The sequence below is a fragment of the Colossoma macropomum genome, unplaced genomic scaffold (assembly GCF_904425465.1).
Source record: "Colossoma macropomum unplaced genomic scaffold, Colossoma_macropomum, whole genome shotgun sequence".
Taxonomy (NCBI): Eukaryota; Metazoa; Chordata; class Actinopteri; order Characiformes; family Serrasalmidae; genus Colossoma; species Colossoma macropomum.
In genome coordinates this window covers 35,307,591-35,327,799 of record NW_023494805.1, presented here as the reverse complement: position 1 = coordinate 35,327,799, position 20,209 = coordinate 35,307,591, and the positions used below count along the sequence as shown (strand labels likewise).

Genomic DNA, 20,209 nt, shown 5'->3' with positions numbered 1-20,209 from the left:
ATGTACTTTATGTGGAACCCCTGACTCATATTAAAACTCGCTGGCCACTTTAGGAGCTCCACAATGACAGGTGGACAGACTGTAGACCATGTGTTAGTGCACAATTTACCAGCTCTTCTCTAACCCATTCATCATTGGTCACTTTCTGACCACAGGACCGGATATTACTTGGGTGGTGAAATTTTCTCAATGCAGCAGTGACACTGACACGGTAGTAATATGGTACCATAGAGTTTTTACATGTCAGTGTCACTGCTAGATTGAGAGTGGGCCAATACCCAAAAATATCTAGACAAAAACAGCTTTATGGTCAGAAACTGACCACTGATGAAGGAGTATAGCAGAGGTCTTCAAATACAGGTCCTGAATCCAGTTTCCTGTCCTGGATTTTGTAATCATTGGTAGTGGCCAATCAGACACACCAGCAGTTCAGTTAACTATACTCTTAAAAAAATGGTTCTTCAAGGGTTCTTTAGTAAAGACAATGGCTCTATATAGAACCATGAACACATAAAGAACCATTTGCATGTTTGAAAAGTTTGTATGGTGAAATGGCTCTTCAGATTGATAGAGAATCTGCTGTATATAGTTCTATATAGCACCAAAAGGGGTTCTGCTATTGTTACGATGTCACGTTTGTAAGAATAAAAGAACCCTTTCAGGTGCTATATAGAACCATTTTCAAAAAGGTTCTATTTATAACCATCTACAGCACATTCACCATGCTAAGAACCATTTAAACATGGTTCTTTGAGTGTTTATGATTCTGTATAGAACCATTGTCTTTACCAAAGAACCCTTGAAGAACCACCTTTTTAGGAGTGTACCAGTGATTACAAAATCCAGGACTGGAAACTTTATCAAAGGTCCAGATTTGAAGACTTCTGAGTTAGAGGTTGACTAACTGTTTGTCAAGAGATACAGTCTCTAACTGCATAGAAAGGTAGGGGTTTCTGATAAAGTGGCCAGTTACTGCTTACAGGATTTCAAATGTACAGTGCAGGGGTGCCCAAACTTTTGTCTTGGGGGGCCAAAGTGCAATGGCTGTGGTGGGCTGAGGGCCAAAAAGATGAAACAGTATACAGATAGAGAAGGTAAAGTCATGTGCAAAAGATTGAACCCCACCCCCCGTCAAATTACATGTTTTGTTGATTTTGTAAGTGAAATGCAATTTTCAGTGCACAATTGCTCTTCATATGCAGAGTTTAACATAGTGGAAAAATAAAACAACATATGAAATGTACCATAACTTTGGCACATACACATTTTATGTTTTAATTCCTTTTCCAATATGTTAAATTCAGCAAATAAACAGTAATGGTGTACAAAAGCATGCAGAAGTATGTTCTCTGTAGAGGACATGTAACTTATTTTCACTTAGAAAATAAAAAAAACACGTCATTTGACAAGGGGTGCACAAACTTTCGCATACGACTACAGGTGGGTTCCAAAATGAGTTTTTAAAAATGTATTTTACAACATCACCCTACTATTTTGTGACTAAAATATTTCCAAAAAAACAATTACAAAAGGAAAATAAAAACAATATGTAGTATGAAAACAGGTTTTCTGTGCCAGTGTTTGAGGGGGTGGAATTAGGGTACCTTTCTGGTGGGCCCAATAAAACATCTTGGGCAGCCCTGGTCTAGTGTATTTGTGCATGAGTAAACCAAATGCTGAGAGGGTGCATGGCTTGCTATAGAAGAAGGAGAGGTGCATTCAAAATGCAAATGAGGATTTATCACTGAATGGAGTCATCCTGAGTAGCATAAGCTGATTAGTCTATATCTGTAGGACTAGTCAATGAACACAAAAACACTGCAGTGCATGCAAGAATAAACAAAGAAAATGCAAGAATTCATAAGTGAAAAATAAGAGAACTGTCCCTTTAAGCTGGTACAAACTCTGAAAAATATCAAACCCCTAGATGGCGAGACCCTCAGTAGCTTTCTCAGTTGGCTTTACAGGAAGAGGATAAAGCCAAAGGAATGTGAGTTGACTGAAAGCAAGATAAAAATGTGTCGAATGTTAATGTCGGTGAGGGTGGCCCTTTAAGAACAGCTCTGACTCCACAACCAACTTTATGACTTGAGTAACCTGTATCTGTCCGTTATCTGGGTTAGTGGAGAATCAGACAGCGACTAGGCTTATTTTGGCAGTGCTGTTGATCTGGCCGCCAGTGCATTGTTCTGTTTTAATGATAAAAAGTTCTCCTGCTTTCCAGCCTGCTGCTTCAGAGTGAAGGAAACTCTGAGTGCACTCCAAATCAAAACCACATGAGCTCCATCACACTCACACTTCCACAGAAACAACAGAGAAAGAGCGAGAGAGAGAGTGAGAAGAAGAGCAGAGAGGGGCGCTGAGAGGAAAAGAGAGAGAGGGAGAGAGAAAGTGGAGAGAAAAAGAAAAGACAGACAAACAGTAGGTAGAGAGAGAAAAGAGAAAGAGAGAGAGAGAGAAAGGAGGGAGATAGAGATAGAGAGAGGGATATTTAATAGGGAGGGAGAGACAGAAAGAAAGAGAAAAAGAAAGGAGAGAGAAAGGAAAGTGTGTGAGAAGGAGGTGGAGAGAAAGACTAAATGTGAGAGAGCGGAGAGAGAAAGAGGGAAGAAAAGGAGAGAAAGAGAAGAGATGGACAAAAAGCAGAGAGAGAGATAGAGAGAGAGAAGCAAAAATATGAGGGAGAGAGAGACAGAAAGAGAGATAAAACAGGGACAGAAGACAGAAAGGAGAGAAAGCAAAAAAGACAGACGGAGAGAGAAAAAATGGATGAGAGATGAAAGGAGGAGGTGGAGAGAAAGATGAAATGAGAGAGAGCAAGAGAGAGAGAGAGATAACAAACTGAAAAGAGAGAAAAAAGCAGTAGAAAAAACTATAGAGAACAACAGAGAGGGAGAGAGAGAAAAAAGGTGAAAATAAAGAGAGAAAGAAAGAGAGAGAGAGAGAGAGAGAGAGGAAGGTATGATAAGGAATGTGTGAGGAAATGAACTGGCTCTGTGCCTCAGAAGGAGATGGAAAAGGGATTGGAGCTGCAATTCACTCTCCAACACACACACACACACACACACACACACACACAGACATGCTCGTTTATGGTGTTGTGTCTCTGAGCATCAGGAGGTCAAGACTGTTTCTTTTTCTGGTGTTTTGTGGCACGCTGAAATGTCAGAGTGAACACACACACACACACACACACACACTACAGATGGTAAGATTGGTGAGATCCTACCTCCATTGTCTTTGAGATGAAGAGCAATCTTGGTGTCATCTGTGAGAGAAGAAAAGAACAGAAAGAGAGAGAGAGAGAGAGAGAGAGAGTGAGAGAGAGAGAGAGAGAGATAGAGAGAGTTAAAATATGAAAAAGCATAATTTCAGCAGCTACTATTATATATTTTTTACCCAACAAACTAATCAGTGCAGGACGGAGAACAGACCCCAATCCCATCTCACACACACACATACACACAAAATCACCAAGCACTTTTGGTGAGAATTGTATATGTATATATATATATATATATATATATATATATTCAAATGACTTATACTGGATGCAGTACGTCAGTGAGGGTCAGTGCAGTGTGGGGTCAAAGTTCAACACATTTAACTCTCAGCCCTGTACTTGAGTAACGTGTAGCTCCATGCTGGACGGCAAACAGCAGCTCCGTTAAAAATGACAGCCAGGATGCAAAACTTTTCACCATGATTGTATATACGCTGCTTAAGCCATGAAGAACAGTGTTCCACCCTTCCAGTACAGTTCCACAGACCTGACGCTGTTCTGGCAGCTCGATGTAGCCCAGCACCTTACTGAGACACTCTGTGTTGGTTTTTCCCCTTATCTGTCACCTGTCTGAGTGAAGAGTGGCATAGAGACCAGAGGAAGCAGTGAAATGAGGCCAGCGCAAAAATAATGCTGATGTACTGGAAGTAAGTGAGATTAAAGCTCTGTTATTAGTTAACTAGTTTCCTGGCAAGTCACTACAGCAGCTATCATTAAAACTGAAACGTGTGCAGTTTGAAAATCATACTCTTTCACTATTTAGATTAAAAATGATTAATTGTTCAGCCTCAACGTGCACACACACGCACGCCATGGATTTTATAGCGATTCTGAAGTCACTGCAGCGTGCATATGAGAGTGTATGTTTTTTAAATCTATTGATCTTGGTTCTCTGTATCTTTAACTCCAGCGCAGCCCGGCCCTGAAACTGAAATAATCTCAGAGTGGAGTTTACTCACTGAAAATTAATTTCACTCCATCCTGCATTCTGTCTTCTTCTACCTGCTCCAGACATTCTGCATGTGTGTGCAGTTTATAAGAACCTCCTCTCTCTCTCTCTCTGTGTGTGTGTGTGTGTGTGTGTGTGTGTGAGGTAAGAAGAGGTTTACACTGTAAAATGGATGAAACAGATTATCACTGAGGTGACTGGAGAGAGATCCAGGGATAAAGGCAAAGGTGTGTGTGTGTGTGTGTGAGAGAGAGAGAGAGAGAGAGAGAGAGAGAGAGAGAGAGAGAGAGAGAGAGAGGTGGGATTGAGAGAGATAAAGAGAGGGAAGGAGAATGAGAGAAAGAATGAGATAAGAGATACAGAGAAAGAGAGACAGTAGGAGAGAGAGAAAAACGGAGAGAAAGAGAGATAGAGAGAGAAAGAGAGAGAGATCGAGGAAGAGACAGACAACAAGAAAGAGAGGGAATGAGAGAGATAGAAAGAGTAAGAGAATGAGAGAGACAGAGAAAGAGAGAAAAAGATTGAGAGACTTAGAGAAAAGAATGTGAGAGATAAGAGAGAGAAAGAGAGAAAGACAGAGAGAAAGAGAGAGCAGGTGAGAAAAAAGACTGTGTAGCATTATTTGTCATGCCAATAAAGCACCTTGAATTGAATAGAACTGAACTGAGAGACAGAAAATGAGAGTGAGAGAGACAGAGAGAGTGACAGTAAGAGAAAGAGAGAGACTTTGATTTTTAAACCCCTTTATTGAAGCATTATGAATTAAGAGATTTCACATGTTAGAGTAAAGAAAAGAGCTAGTGGTTATATTAATAATAATGAGGATCCCCAAAGAAAATTCACCAATTCACAAAGATTCACCAATGGAATGATATCACACCCATATCATTAACAGACACAACACTTTGACCAGCACACAACCTTTTCTCAAAACAGGAAATATTATGAGTACTTTGGTAAAAAACAAATTCAACTTTAATGCATGATTCCACTAAAGCTCTTAAAACATCCACCTCCTGCCCTTCAGACTCCAATCTGAAGGACTTCCACACTGCTAACTTTGCTTGTCCCACTAAGAAATTAGCCCAAGTACATTTGGAACACTGAGCTTTAGAGTCTTTACAGCCAAAAATAAACATAGTCTGGGTGAACAGGAACCCCAGCCCTCTGAGTGTCCTGTCCAGGAGCTTGAACAGAGGAATCAGTCTTTGACAGACGGAAAATGCATGGAAAACAGTATCTGGGTTATTACAGAAAATGCAAAGTGGTTGAAGAGCCGGGTTAAATTCTGACACAAAACCATTCTTAGGTACAGCACAGCGAAGGATCCTCCACTGGAGGTCTCCTGAACGTTTGGGCAAAGGGCTTTTGTACAGGAGTCTCCATGAAGGCCTCAGACCCTCAAGGACAGAGAGATGGGCTCTCTATTTGGAGTCACATCTCCCCTTCAGCTCACGAAAATGCAAGGATTTAACACAGCACTGGTACAATGCCTTCTTACTGGCTGTTGAGAAAGGCAACTTCTGCAACCCACACATAGAGAGGCTGCCCCTCCCTAACCCCGGGTCTGAGACAGGAGGGCTGACAAATAACTCTGGAAAGAACACTTGAGCCAATCCACCAGCCAGAGCACCAGTCACAATAGCCTTCAGAGGTGGAGACAAAGAAGCTTTAAAAGTACTGATTAGAGCCCCAATCACTCTCTCTGATTTAAAACAAACGTGCTGCTGTGTTAAAACACCAGTCATCTCCACTCTCCCTCCCTCAAATCAATCAGATGTCGAATGCATGTTACTCCTGCCTTCGTAAAAGCTGTAGCTAAACTGGAGGACTTGCAGAAGCAGAAAGGGGTTAGAAAATAAAGGCTCATCCAGACCATAATGTGCATCATTGCCCCTCGTCACTTCAAACAGCCCCCATGCATTTAAAACTGAACTATAAAAACCACAACCAGCTATTTGCTTTACAACATTCCACGGCATAGAAAAAGCTGTTTGTCATAGCCCAGTCCACCCAGTTTACAAAGTAATACCAAAGCAAAGTTAATCCAAGGAGCGCTGTCCTCCCCAAAAAGCAGTTTTTGTGCAGTCTGTAGTTGCATGGCCTTCACTCTGGCCAAAACCTGTATTAGCCCTTGGCCTCCTTCACCCAGGGGCAGATACAGTAGTGGTATCAGTAGTGATACCCATCCCAAAAGAAGTCTACAAAGGCCTTCTGAACATGATGTAGTAAATCCACTGGGAGGTCCAAAACAGTTAACCTGTGCCACATCATTGAGGCTGCAAAATTGTTAATCACTCTTCCCTGGTATGATAACTGAGGCAGAGCCCATTTCCACCTCTGGAGTCTCCCCAGAATCTGTTCTCTCAGTCCCTCCCAGTTCTTCTGCATATATATATATATATATATATATATATATATATATATATATATATATATATATATATATATATCCATCCCAAAAAAAAAACACCCAGCACTTTAAACCCAGGAGCACTGCTGAGGGAGCCGAGGTGGACTCTCCTGAAGCCAATGACCTTATAATAGTGCTGTGCTTTTGTTCCAGTTTATCCTTGCTGATGTGGCTTCCTGGAATTTTCCAAGGCACTCACGTACACTCTTCACATCACTCTCATCTCTAACGACAACTGTTACATCGTCGGCGTACGCTGTCAGTTTCACGGTTACACATTTCCCAGTGCCGGGCCTTTGGGCTGAGACTCTGTGAAGCTGCTTTCGGAAAGCCACTAGCAATCGCAATAGTATATAACAGTCCAGAGAGACCACAGCCTTAGCGTATCCCCCTGTTTACAGGGAAAGGCCTTGTGAGGCTCCCATTTATTTTCAGCAAGCTATATACATCAGTATACAACAGTTTAAACTGTGAAACAAATTTTGGGCCAAATCCAAAAGCCTTCAGTGTCCTGAAGAGAAAGGTATGATCAACCCTGTCAAAAGCTCTCTCTTGGTCTATGGATCTAGAGAAAGAGAAAGACAGAGAGAACAAGAAAGACTGAACGAGAAAGAGAGAGGGAATGAGACAGATAAAGAGAGAGACAGAGGAACAGAGAGAGATAAAGTGAGAGAAAGAGAAAGAGAGACTGAATGAGAAAGAGAGAGGGAATGAGAGAGATAAAGAAAAGAGAGAAAGAGACAGAGAAAGAGAAGAAAAAGAGAGAAAAAAGAATGAGAGACTTAAAGAGAGAAAGAAAATGAGAGATAAGTGAGGGAGAGTGAGAGAGAAAAGAAAGAGAGCAGTAGAGAGAAAAAGAGAGTGAGAGACAGAGATGGACAGTGACAGAGAAAGAAACAGAGAGAGAGAGAGAGAGAGAGAGAGAGAGAGACTTGGCTTTCATCTTTTTTCACAGCTCTGACCTGAACTTGATCTCACATCCTTTCTGATCTAGTCTAATAAGAGTGTGTGTGTGCGTGTATGTGTGTGTGTGCGTGAATGTGTGTGTGTGTGTGTGTGTGTGTGTGTGTGTGTGTGTCTTTGTGCTGAGTTCAAGCAGTCATTTCAGATGAACAGTGGTCTATGAGCTTTGCAGCAATTAGAAAGCATTAATCCTTACAGGCACTGAGGGGTGTGTCAGAGTTAGTGTGAGACAGTCATTATGAACATTCACTAATCAACACCATGTTTCAGTAAGACACAGAGATGTGTTGTGACTCTATGAGAGAAACAGGCTAATGGGCCTTTTTCACACTCCTGCGTATGTCCAGTTTAGCGTAGCGTTAGCTAGATCTGATCACTTCCGCTCCTAACAGCTGCAGCAGGAGAGAAACAGATTGTCAGTGCAGCGTATAACAGTGCCCTACAACAGCCATATCTTAGATTTCATGCATTCCTGAGTGACAACAGTGAACTGCATCCATGAGGAGCGTACTTATATACACAGTTTTCTCAGGGAAGGAAAGCTTTAAGGAAAGCTCTGAAAGAGGTCATGGTTAGGGTCCTTGGGTGACCAAGGTTCATACAGGGGAGAAAAGCAGGTTTTTCAAAACCGCAGCAGCAACTGCTGTGTCTGATCCACTCATACTAGTGCACCACACACTAACACACCACCACCACATCAGTGTCACTGCAGAGCTGAGAATGATCCACCAAACTAATAATACCTGCTCTGTGGTGGTCCTGTGGTGGTCCTGACCATTGAAGAATAAGGTAAAATGGAGTATCAAAGTACGCAGAGAAACAGATGGACTACAGTCTGTAACTGTAGAACTACAAAGTGCTCCTATATGATAAATGGAGCTTATAAAATAGACAATAAATGTAGAAACAAGGAGGAGGTCTTACTGCTGTGGCTGATTGGTGTATAAATTAAAAAAAGATGAGCATAAAGGACCAAAAATCTGGTCGCTCTCAGTTACATCTAAAGCCCGCTCCAATTAACTTGAGTCCTATGCATTCGTCAGTCAAGTGTATTGTAAACAATAGGGCGAGGGACAAAGACGTAAATGGAAAGACAGAGAGAGACAAAACAGAGACAGTTTCTGTTAGAAGTGTAGCTGCAAGCATTATTTTGAAAAATCTCCCCTCACTTTCATTCCACGCCTCGACTGGCCCATCAGCTCTATACATTTAAGACTTTAAAGAGACTCTGCCTCTACTGACAAGCATTACAGAAACACCATGTAACCTTTCATTCATCCACACTCACACTTACCCAGCCACAGTTACACTTAGCAGTTGTGACAACATTTAATAAACCTTTCAACAGAAAAGTGGATAGAAGGCAAGAGAAGGATAGATATGGTGCTGTTTACTGAGCCAGACTCTGGTGGTAGATGAATGAGAGTTTGAATGAAACTAGGGAACCAGGCCAAGCAGACAGAGCTCTGAACTCACTGTATAACAGTGGTCAGAAATGTTGTACCTCCTCAAGATCTATAGCCACATGCAGAAGTTTGACCACCCCTGGTTCAATTGCATAAATTTTCTTCAAACTGTAGTGCACAATTTATATTTATTTTTGACATACAGCAAAAAAAAAAAGCTCAAAATATCAAATGTTTTATATTCTATATAAAAATATAAAAAGCCTAAAAACTAAAATTTTGGTACTATATAGAACCATTTTCAACATACTTTCCATCAATCTGAAGAACCATTTCACCATGCAAAGAACCATTTAAACATAAAGTGGGTCTATATAGAACTCATGGATCTAAATAGAACCATTCTTTTAATAAAGAAAGCTTGAAGAACCATCTTTTATGTAGTTAATATATCTATAATATAATATTTCTCATGATGAGACTGTTGTAAGAATGTTATAAGATTATTTAACCTATGTCTGCATTTTTACTTGTTTTAAGTCTCTTTATCTGGTAAGATGTGTCTTATTCCATTTCCTTTGACTTGTTTGTAAAAATAATACTTCAAATAAGTCAAATGATCTGTCAATGGAATAAGACACTTTTTATAAGATAAAATGACTAAAAACAAGTTTAAAAGGTCTAGAAATAAGTAAAATAATATGACAATATTCCTACAAAAATCTCATCATGAGAAATATTATACATATTTAAGATGTTCTCACTCTTTGAGACATCATGTTTTGTACTGCGGGACTTTTAATGGGGTCAGTTATCTGGGGATTTGTGGGGAGATTTGGATGGGGGGTAGAGAGAGAGAAGGACAGAGTGAAAGAGGGACAACAGAGAGTAACAGATCAGGGTGTGTTTGAGTGTGTAGAGACGGTGTCAGGTGTGTCTGGACCTTCGGTAGGTGCGCTGGTGGGGGGGTGTGAGGTGGTCTGGGTGGAGTCTGCCTCTGTAGCCGCTCTGTTTCTGGTGGTTGCTTTCGTCACTGCTGCTGCGGTGGAGGACTGGAACTGAGTGGTGCTGATGTCACACGTGTTATCCTTCGTCTGAAAGAACCAAGAGCAAACAAAAACATCAACACAACAAGCACACACACAACAACGGTTCTAACCCTCTGACCTCACCATGATCTCTTTTGATATGGTTTCTTAAGGACAAGATTCAATGCATACAATATTTCCCCACAATTCTACATGTGATTATTTTTGTTTGATTTAATTTTTTTTGTCATTTTTTTTCAGTGTCAGAAAAAAAACATAATATTTAGTAGAAAATTAGACAACAACTAAATATAATACAGTATTTTTTTCAGTATTTAATGTGCACCATTTGCCTTTATTACAGCTTCAATTCTTCAAGTTTTTCAAGAAAATCTGGAGGGATATTTTTCACACGTCCAAAGTTCAGTCTCAGAAGTTGGTTGCATTTTATACTTCTAACAATCCAAGTAATCGCAAACACATTCAGTGAGAACACAAACAGCTTTCTGAAGACATTTGGTATTTCTCTTTTTTCACAGTTTCCTACTAATTATTTGAAAGCTATAAAATTGCACAGGACTAAGATGGCAACTTAATTCTCTATATTTTTCTGAAGCCTAATTCATCACTGAAAAGACTGCACACCTTTGACCAATGGTGTATTTAAAAACTGGATGATTCTGTATCATAGTTATGAATGATTTATCTGTCATCATGAATGATTCATCTATTCACACAGTGACAGGACAACTTTATTTTTACCATTTCAATTTTAAATGCTTAAAGTTACACTTATCATATTATACCTCATGCTTTATCTGCCAACAGTAAAAAAAAAAGTATTAACAGGATAGTATTAACATTTTTGTACTTTTTAAGTAACTACATTTACATTGTAAGTCATTTTATGAAGTGAAATTATCTTACAATATAATAATATAATATAATATAATACATTATAATATAATACAATAGAATAACAAATGTATTTAAAAGAAGTAAAAATTGTCCAGAAATAAGTGAAATAACTGTATAATAGGCTAATGACAGTCTCACAATGAGGAATGTTAGATATATCTACTAGTTTCAGATAATTTCACTTGCAAAGATACCATAAAAATCAATACTATAAAATATCAAATTAATGGTAAATATGATGATAATTAAGAAGAAAAAGGAAGGATTATTAATAAGTGTAACAGCATAAGTCTACAAACTATCATAATATAGTAAACTATGTCAGGGTAGGTTAGCAGTTCTTTCTTTTTGCTATTTTTGTTGTTCCTGACTATAACAAAAAAAAAAGAAAAAAAGAAAAACAATATATTTTGGCTTTAATTTGAGTTTTAAACTATAATTGGCAGGTATGTAATAACTGATATCTGACAGCTCTTTCTCAACATATCTTGTTCTTTTTTAACAACCATCCCATAAGTGGCCCCCCTCTGCCCCCCCTCCCAATTTGCACCAGAGCCTACAAACAAATGTTCTGCTCCTTAAAGGAAAACAATCAGTAGTGTTATTAAATGTAGAAAGAATGTGGAAAGAAACACCAAAAAAGGAATGCATTGAAGCAGGATTTCAACATATGATGTCATTCATCATGAGACCTCAGCAACAGGCCAGGTGCACAAACAGAGCATTAACAGATGCTCACACACACACACACACACACACATACAGAACACACACACTCACACACACACTCACACACATACCTCATCTGGGCAGCTGTTGTCAACCCAGTCCTGCCGATGGCGATCAAAGCCACTGGAACATCTGAAATGAGAATAAAAAATCATTAGCATTGTTAACGAGGAATCTGTTAACAAGCCAATAAGTACAGAAATGAATTCCACTTCCATGCATCACCTGCGTACCAACACAATAAAATGAGGGCGGATACCACTGAAGTAGACAAAGCCTCCAGCCAATGAGAAAAAGAGTCGATTCTTTATTGATTCAATGACAGAATATGCTAGTTTATTGCTAATTTGATGAGCAGGATAGATATACATATAACAATATAATAAAGCACAAACAAGGTTGAAATAACAGCCCCCAGTAACAGCACTCATGCCAAATAGCCCAAGTGTCTGGGGTGGGTGGGAGCCAGCAGGTGGGAACTGACCATGACTGAAGTGGAAGAAAAACAGGTTAAAACAGAAATGTAAGCTTTTTCACTATAATTACATTTAATAACTGTTGTTAAATTGCTTTCTGTTGGCAATTTTGCTGTCAGACCTTTACTGTTATTTTAAAAAGGACTAGCAGTTTTTTTTAACAGTATGGGTTTCAGATGGTTAACTTCTCAGGTTTTAAAAGAAAGGACATTGGAGTGTGGTCAGACTGGCCAGATCTAAATGACCTGTGCTGTAGAATAGGTTAAGGTTAAGAGATTTGGGTTGGGCTCTGGCTAATGGTGAGTTGGTGGATGTGTGTGGTGGAGTTGTGAAGGATCCATCAGTGTCACTGGAGGCAGCATTAGACTGTAACAGAACAGTTCACAAACTACAGCTGATGAAATCAAGACGGGCTCTAATGAAAATTAAACAGACGCAGCAAAAGCAGCTCTGGACTGGACTGAAACTTCAAGAAGAGCTAGTGGATGGATATTTTGGATGGTGGACCACTCTCAACTCTGACACTGATGTGTGTGAAAACTCCAGCACCACCTTTGCCTGATAGACTCTTATCAGCACTGCACACACTATCATGTCAGTGTCATTGCTGTGTTGAGGATGATCTACCACCCAAATAATATTTAGTCAACAGCAGTCCTGTGGTCAGAAACTGACCAATGATGAATGGTCCAGAAACTGACCAGAATTAAACTATGTCGTGCTATACTACACAACACTACACTATGCACTATACTATACTATACTATAATATACTATAATATACTTTATTATACTCTACTATACGAAGCTGTACTTTTAATTTTAATTTTTTTTTTTTTTAATGTAAGTTGACTGAAGGTCCGAAAAGGTCCAAAAAGAAGACAAATTTGTAAAGTGTAAAGTTATGTGAGTTATGCCTCTATAGGTTTATTGGTACTAGTATGTTACATCACATACTCCATCATAAAACACAAAGATAAATTAATACATAAACCAACTGATGAGATCCAGATCACCTCTTATACTAGCTTCATAGCAATAAAAAATACTGTAACAATTTATGTGTAAATCATTATGCCTCTGAAAGCTATCCCATAGAAAGTTAGCAATCAAATGGCTGCAAACACACTGCCTTACGCTTGAGACATTGTTTTATTTGCTTTTAACCTAAAGCATTTTTTTAATATTTAAATCAATTCATGGTGGAGGGGTACAAGTACGGCGTTCTAAGGTAAAACAGTCCCCAAAGAAAACTTCTGTTTCAGATTTAACAGTATTTTACCATAATTAGGGTTACATATAAAATCTCAGAAGACTGTGTAGGTTAACTGTTCATTTTAGACAGTAAATAAAATGGCTGGGCTGTATTTATGTTGTAGACATTGCGCCCCCTGGTTCCCTTCACCACCACTGTAAAGAAATCTGATGGACCATTTCACATCAGACCAGTGTGAATGACTCAATGATGGATCTATGCAGAAAATAATAATTAAAAATGTGGATATTCGAATTGCAAAAATTGCTGCCACTACCTAATTTCAATGCAGACTGCAGGGGAGACTAAAGAACATGTAACTGCGGGAAGGTGCTGGGAAGAATGAAAGTGGGAAAGTAAAAATGTATGTCTCTCTTTCTCTTCCTCGCTCGCTCTCTCTGGCTGAGAATGAGACTGTGCTGGCGAGGATATGGGCCATTGTTAATGTCCTCCTCTGATACACTCATTACTCTGACTGCCTTTCTGCTTCAGGCACTGCCCATTCTTCACATGCTTCTTACATTCTCCACTTAAACATACTATCTCTCTCTCTCTCTGTCTCTCTCTGTCTCACAGATATATTCAGGGCAGTGAGAGACCCACCTCCTCACCCCTGTCACCACACAGGAGGTTAACAAAGCAACAGTGTGTGTGTGTGTGTGTGTGTGTGTGCACGTTTGTCTGCGCGTGTCCAGTGACTGGAGTCACTTTGTTATTGTACAGATAATAGCCTTATCCTGGTGTGCAGTGCTCTATTAGAAATGTCAGCCAGCAATCATATTGAGTTTTTTGCCACTGGCTCAGCGGCCAGTCTTGCTCCCCACAGTAACTGCTCGCTGTGCCAAATCAATCCTGTTTACATAATCAAACCAAATGAAAACAAGTAAACAACAAAGTCAATCCCCCCGTCGAGGCAATGAGGTGAGACCGATCCCGTCTGTCTGTCTGTCAGTCAGTTTGGCATTCCCAGCAGAAATCACTAGCATCTGAATCTGCTCCCACTGGAATTTTTCCCGCTTTCAATAGCCTCTGCTTTCATCCCGCTCGGCTCTGCAGCTAAATGCCTAATTGTGATCGGGTTGCATTGTGTCATTTGCATATTAATGAATGCAAATGCAAACGGATTGGCTGTGTTCTGGTGGAGTTCAGTATCAATATGATACCAGGGGAAAAGGAATGTACTGAACAGCTGCAGCTGCGTTAGGGGCATAACAGTGTACAAATCCGATTAGAAAATGGTCATCAGTCAGGACTTCATGCAGATGTTATCAAGTTGCTGAAAATTATTTACTTATATTAGTTATATTAGTTTTCATTATTTTTTTTAGAATGAATAGTTACTGAATCATTTGCTGTAGCTACCAAATTATTTATGGTAGTCACTGATTGTTTACAGTAGTTGCTGAATCATTTGTAACAGTCACTGAGTCATTTATAGTAGTTGCTGAATTATTTATGGAATTGGAGTTACCTAAAGTCTTAAAGTAGTTACTAACTCATGTATAGTAGTTAATGAATCTCTTATATTCATGACTGAATCTTTTATATTCATCACTGAATCATTTACAGTAGCCACTGAATCATTATAGTAGTTACTGAATCATTTTTGGAATAGGAGTTACCTAAATACTTAAAGTAGTTACTAAATCATTTATAAAAGTCACTGAATCATTTATAGTAGTTAATGAATCTTTTATATTCATCACTGAATCATTTATAGCAGTTGCTCAATCATTTATAGTAGTTACCAAAAGACTTAAAGTAGTTACTAAATCATTTATAGTAGTCACTGTCATGTATAGTAGTTAATGAATCTTTTATATTCATCACTGAATCATTTACAGTAGTCACTGAATCATTTATGGTAGTTACTGAATCATTTTTGGAATAGGCGTTACCTAAATACTTAAAGTAGTTACTAAATCATTTATAGTAGTTACTGAATTATTTATAGTAGTTACCAAAAGACTTAACGTAGTTACCAAATCATTTATAGTCATCACTGAATCATTTATAGCAGTTACTGAATTATTTATAGTAGTTACCGAAAAACTTCATGTAGTTAGTAAATCATTTACAGTAGTCACCAAATCATTTATAGTAGTTAATGAATCTTTTATATTCATAACTGAATCTTTTATAGCAGTTACTGGACCACTTATAGTAGTTACCGAAAGACAATGTAGTTACTAAAGCATTTACAGTAGTCACTGAATCATTTGTAGTAGTTACTAAAATATTTAAATAGTTACTGAATCATTTATAGTACTTACCGAATTATTTACAGTAGTTATTGAACGATTTAATAGTAGCTACTGAATGATTTCATAGTAATTAGTGAATGATTTAGTAGTAGTTACTGAATGATTTATTTGTAGTTATTAAATGATTTAATAGTGGCTATTGAATAATAAGTCTTAAGTTTAATAACTGAATATTAAGCCTGCAGGTTCAGGGGTTAATACTGTGGGTGTGTTAGAGCAGGACGGAGATTACACTCTGCGGCTCAGTGGTCCTCCCTACACAGGGCTGAGAATCAGTGTGACAGGAAAATCCAATAAACAAATCTGATTACAGCACCTTTTTGTCTGACTCACTTATCTCACCACCGCTCAGAATCATATCAGCAGTGTTCTGATTCCTGTAAAAAAGCTGGAGTAATAGGCGCTGCTATGAAAATCAGAGAAACGACAATTTAGACAGGGAGCTGAAATGAAATATGAAAATCTGAACAGTCTCATGGGAGTGCTGCAAGAACAGCGCTGCGTTTCTGCTTCTGATTAAACAGGAAATGTGTCAGCATTTGATTGCAATTTGCACTCTGACAGCCTTGCTTTTAAAGGCTGGTGCATGTTAGATACAATTTACCCCAGCCACCTGCACACATATAAAATAGAAAATGTGTCACAACTTTGGACAGGGTGCATTTTATTTTTTTTCAATACGTTAAATTCAGCAAATAAGCAGCAATGGTGCATTAAAATGTGCAGAGGTGTGTTCTCTGTAGAGAATGTGTTAACCATGGGCACACAAACTGTTGCATACAACTGCATTTTTACAACTTTTGCGGGGGCTAAATATTCTTTCAATGTGTGTTCAAGGCTTGTGCCTCCACAAAACCAGCCACTGCATGTTACTCAAATGTCAGTATCTTGAGCGAGATATGTAATCAACTGCACATCAATACCCCAACCCAGTTTTGTGTGGCCCTCCCTCAATGCAGGGAGAGAAGCGTGCTTTGTTTTTCCATATACATGGCCTATATATAGTGGCAGAGTGCGTCCAATTTGCATCTGAACCTGGTGTAAAATGCTCAGTTATCAGAGTCAGGCAAGAAAATGAACCAAGATGAAGTGGTTTTAAATATGCTTGAAGAGGACTAGCTCATGTTATTGACTAGAGATGTTAACAGGCAAACTTGGCCAAGAAGCCTGCATACGTCATCAGTGCATGAAGACGCCTTCACGCATAGAAACACACAGACACATACACACACCCTCAGGCCAAAGACAAAACAGACTTTAATTACTGGGATTGCTTTGAATTCCGGCTCGTTTCATTAACCTCCAGCTAAACAAAAGCGCCCATGCATTTTAATGCACTCCAAACTTTCCTACCCGAAAGTGCCAGCCAGGAGAGACAATGAATGTCACTCTACGGCCAGCAGCGTTCAGGAAAATGTTTGCATTTAATTACAGCCCTGCTTAATTAGATTGAGCTGGGTTGAGGCTGTGGCTGAAGCCGTACTTTACACAGTCACAGAATGGAATGGGTTGAAGTATTCAGTAGAGTATTGAGTGCACATGCACCAATTACAGCACTGAAGCATCATTTTCTAAGTACTAAGATACTAAAACAAATGTCAATATGTACTTATCGATATGTAATGTGTACTTACATGTGCTTATCAATATTGTATAAAAGGGCTGCGCAATACATCATTTATTAATCCTTATATTAAAGTGGGCCTTTGAATGCTGAAATATGCAAATACACCTCACTGTGTTTTTTTTTTTTTAACTGTAATATAATGCAAGGCATATCACAATCGCAATATGTAGCAATACAATCACAATGCTAGTAATTTGTCAATGAGTGCGTAATCCGATCATAATCCGATTTCTGCAGTTATCTGCATCCAATAAAGAAAGCTGGATTTTAGCTCAGTAATCAGATTTCTCAGTGCATGTATACTATTACTCAGATTTCTTTTGGAATTCTTAGTCTGCGCAGTGTGAAAACAGACCGCAGAACTGGAAACAATCAAGCAACGTTGCCGCGAGATGCGGCTATTCACTTTTGGAGCAACGCTGAATCCAACTACATGCTTGATGAATGAAGGATTTAAATATTCTTCATCTTCTAGATGATGTATGTTCATATTTTCAGGTAAAGTGGTGCAATGATTTAAAAAAAAAGCTGCGGCATTAAGTTTGAGTTTTACATTACGTTTACGTCACGTCTTCTTCTGTGAGTTTATTGGCCAGTTGCAAAGCAGAAATCCGATTATTGTCTGACTCGTAGACCCGGAGTTTCCCATTATCTGATTACTTAAGTGCATGTAAACGTGTTGATTGGATTACTGACAAAATCTGATTTTCTGCAGTTATCAGATTATTAAGTGCATGTAAACACACTCAGTGTGGTGCAGACCTGCTTTTTAATATTTAATATAATAACATATATAAACACACTTCTCTACATTCAAATACTCCTCAAATATGATGATTAAAAAACTAGGATCTTCTTTAAGCCTCTAGGCCATTCATTTTTTATTCTTGCACTGTACAGTCCATTAAAAGTGGACTTTTGGGCTCCTAGCACACACTGAGGACAGCAGGGTCAACAGATATATTTATTGCAACTGATTTCACTGCAGTGCTGTATTCCTTAACAATACATCTAATTAGTGAAATATGGTGGCAGAGCAATATGACTAGAACTTACACAAACTTTAGCCTTTAGATAAAAAAATAAAGCTGAGTGCTACAATATATTCATATATTAATGAATAACTATCAATCAGGTATTTTTTACAAATCTAAAAATTAACAGTGAGAAAATTAAAATCTCAAAAGAAAGCAAAGTAAGGGGGCTCTAGAGTGTCTGTCTAAGCCAGGCATGTCAAACTGGGTTCCGTCTGGTCCACAGTTCTGTGGGGACTATGTTTTCTCTCATTTGACGCTCTGAATTTAATTCACCCTTCCTGGATCGGGGCCTTGTCGTGGCGGAAGGGCTTGTGTGGTCTAGGGATCTTCAGAGCTAAGTCGTCGGGAGCAACATGCTCCTGGTAGGGTCTCCCAGGGCGAACAGGTCTGGAGTGAAGACCCAGACTAACTCGATCCAAAAACCTCCATGAAAAACGGACGCAAAACATCGTGTACCCTGCCCGGGAGAGGGTCACCGGGACCTACCCCTGGAGCCAGGCCTGGGGGTAGCGTCCCTCGGCGAGCGCCTGGTGGCCGGGCAGCCCACGTAACCCGGCCAGGCTCAGCCCGAAGAGGCAACGTGGGGGGACCATGTGGGCCCACCACCCGCAAGGTCCAGCATGGGGGAGTGGTGCAGTGCCGTACAGGCAGTGGGAGATTGCAGGGGGGCCCTTGGTGGCCTAGGCCCCTGCGGCAGAAACTGGCTCTTGGTACGTGGAACGTAACCTCACTGGGGGGGAAGGAGCCGGAGCTTGTGCGGGAGGTTGAGAGGTACCAACTAGATATAGTTGGGCTCACCTCCACCCACAGTATCGGCTCTGGAACCAAACTCCTGGATAGGGGTTGGTCCCTCTCCTACTCCGGGGTTGCACAAGGTGAGAGGCGCCGGGCGGGTGTGGGGATACTCACGAGTCCCCGGCTGGCGGCAGTACAGTTGGAGTTTGTCCCGGTGGACGAGAGGGTCGCCTCAATGCGTATTAAAATCGCAGAGAGGAAAACTCTGACTGTTGTGTGTGCTTATGCACCAAACAACAGGTCGGAGTATTCGGCCTTCTTGGAGCAAGTGGGCGGGGTTCTGGAAAGGGTCCCAACTACAGACTCCATAGTCTTACTGGGAGACTTCAATGCTCATGTTGGCAATGACTGGGAGACCTGGAGAGGCGTGATTGGGAAGAACGGCCTGCCCGATCTAAACCCGAATGGTGAATTGTTATTGGACTTCTGTGCCAGGCATGGATTGTCCATAACGAACACCAAGTTCAAACACAAGGATGTTCATAAGTGTACATGGTACCAGAGCTCCTTGGGTCAAAGGTCAATGATCGACTTTGTTGTCGTTTCATCTGACTTGGGACCATATGTTCTGGACACTCGGGTGAAGAGAGGTGCTGAGCTGTCAACTGATCACCATCTGGTGGTGAGTTGGATCAGATGGCAGGGAAGACTGAGGGTTAGACCCGGTAGGCCCAAGCGAATAGTGAGGGTGTGCTGGGAACGACTGTCGGAGGCCCCTGTTCGGAATGATTTTAACTCCCACCTCCGGGAGAGCTTTTCTCATGTCCCGGAGGAGGTAGGGGACATAGAGTCTGAATGGACCCTGTTCAAAACCTCCATTGTGGAAGCTGCCAGGCGCAGCTGTGGCCAAAAGCTTGTCGGTGCCTGTCATGGCGGTAACCCAAGAACCCCCTGGTGGACACCGGTGGTGAGGGAGGCCGTCAAGCTGAAGAAAGAGGCCTTTAGGGACTGGATGGCCCGAAGGACTCCCGATTCAGCAGATAGGTACCGACATGCAAAAAAGGTGGCAGCTGCAACTGTGGCAGAAGCAAAATCCAGGGCGTGGGAGGAGTTTGGTGAGGCCATG

General features: G+C 40.2%; 1 protein-coding gene across 1 annotated transcript in view; it reads right to left on the bottom strand.

Moving 5' to 3' along the window:
* Positions 1-20,209, bottom strand: part of plxdc2 (plexin domain containing 2) — a 176,281-nt gene that overhangs the window by 25,342 nt on the left and 130,730 nt on the right. Inside the window, exons 10-12 of the mRNA XM_036596551.1 lie at positions 11,761-11,821; positions 9,958-10,108; positions 3,230-3,268 (exon numbers count right to left, since the gene is read on the bottom strand). Coding sequence (XP_036452444.1) covers positions 3,230-3,268; positions 9,958-10,108; positions 11,761-11,821 — 251 coding nt within the window. The remainder of the gene's footprint in view (positions 1-3,229; positions 3,269-9,957; positions 10,109-11,760; positions 11,822-20,209) is intronic.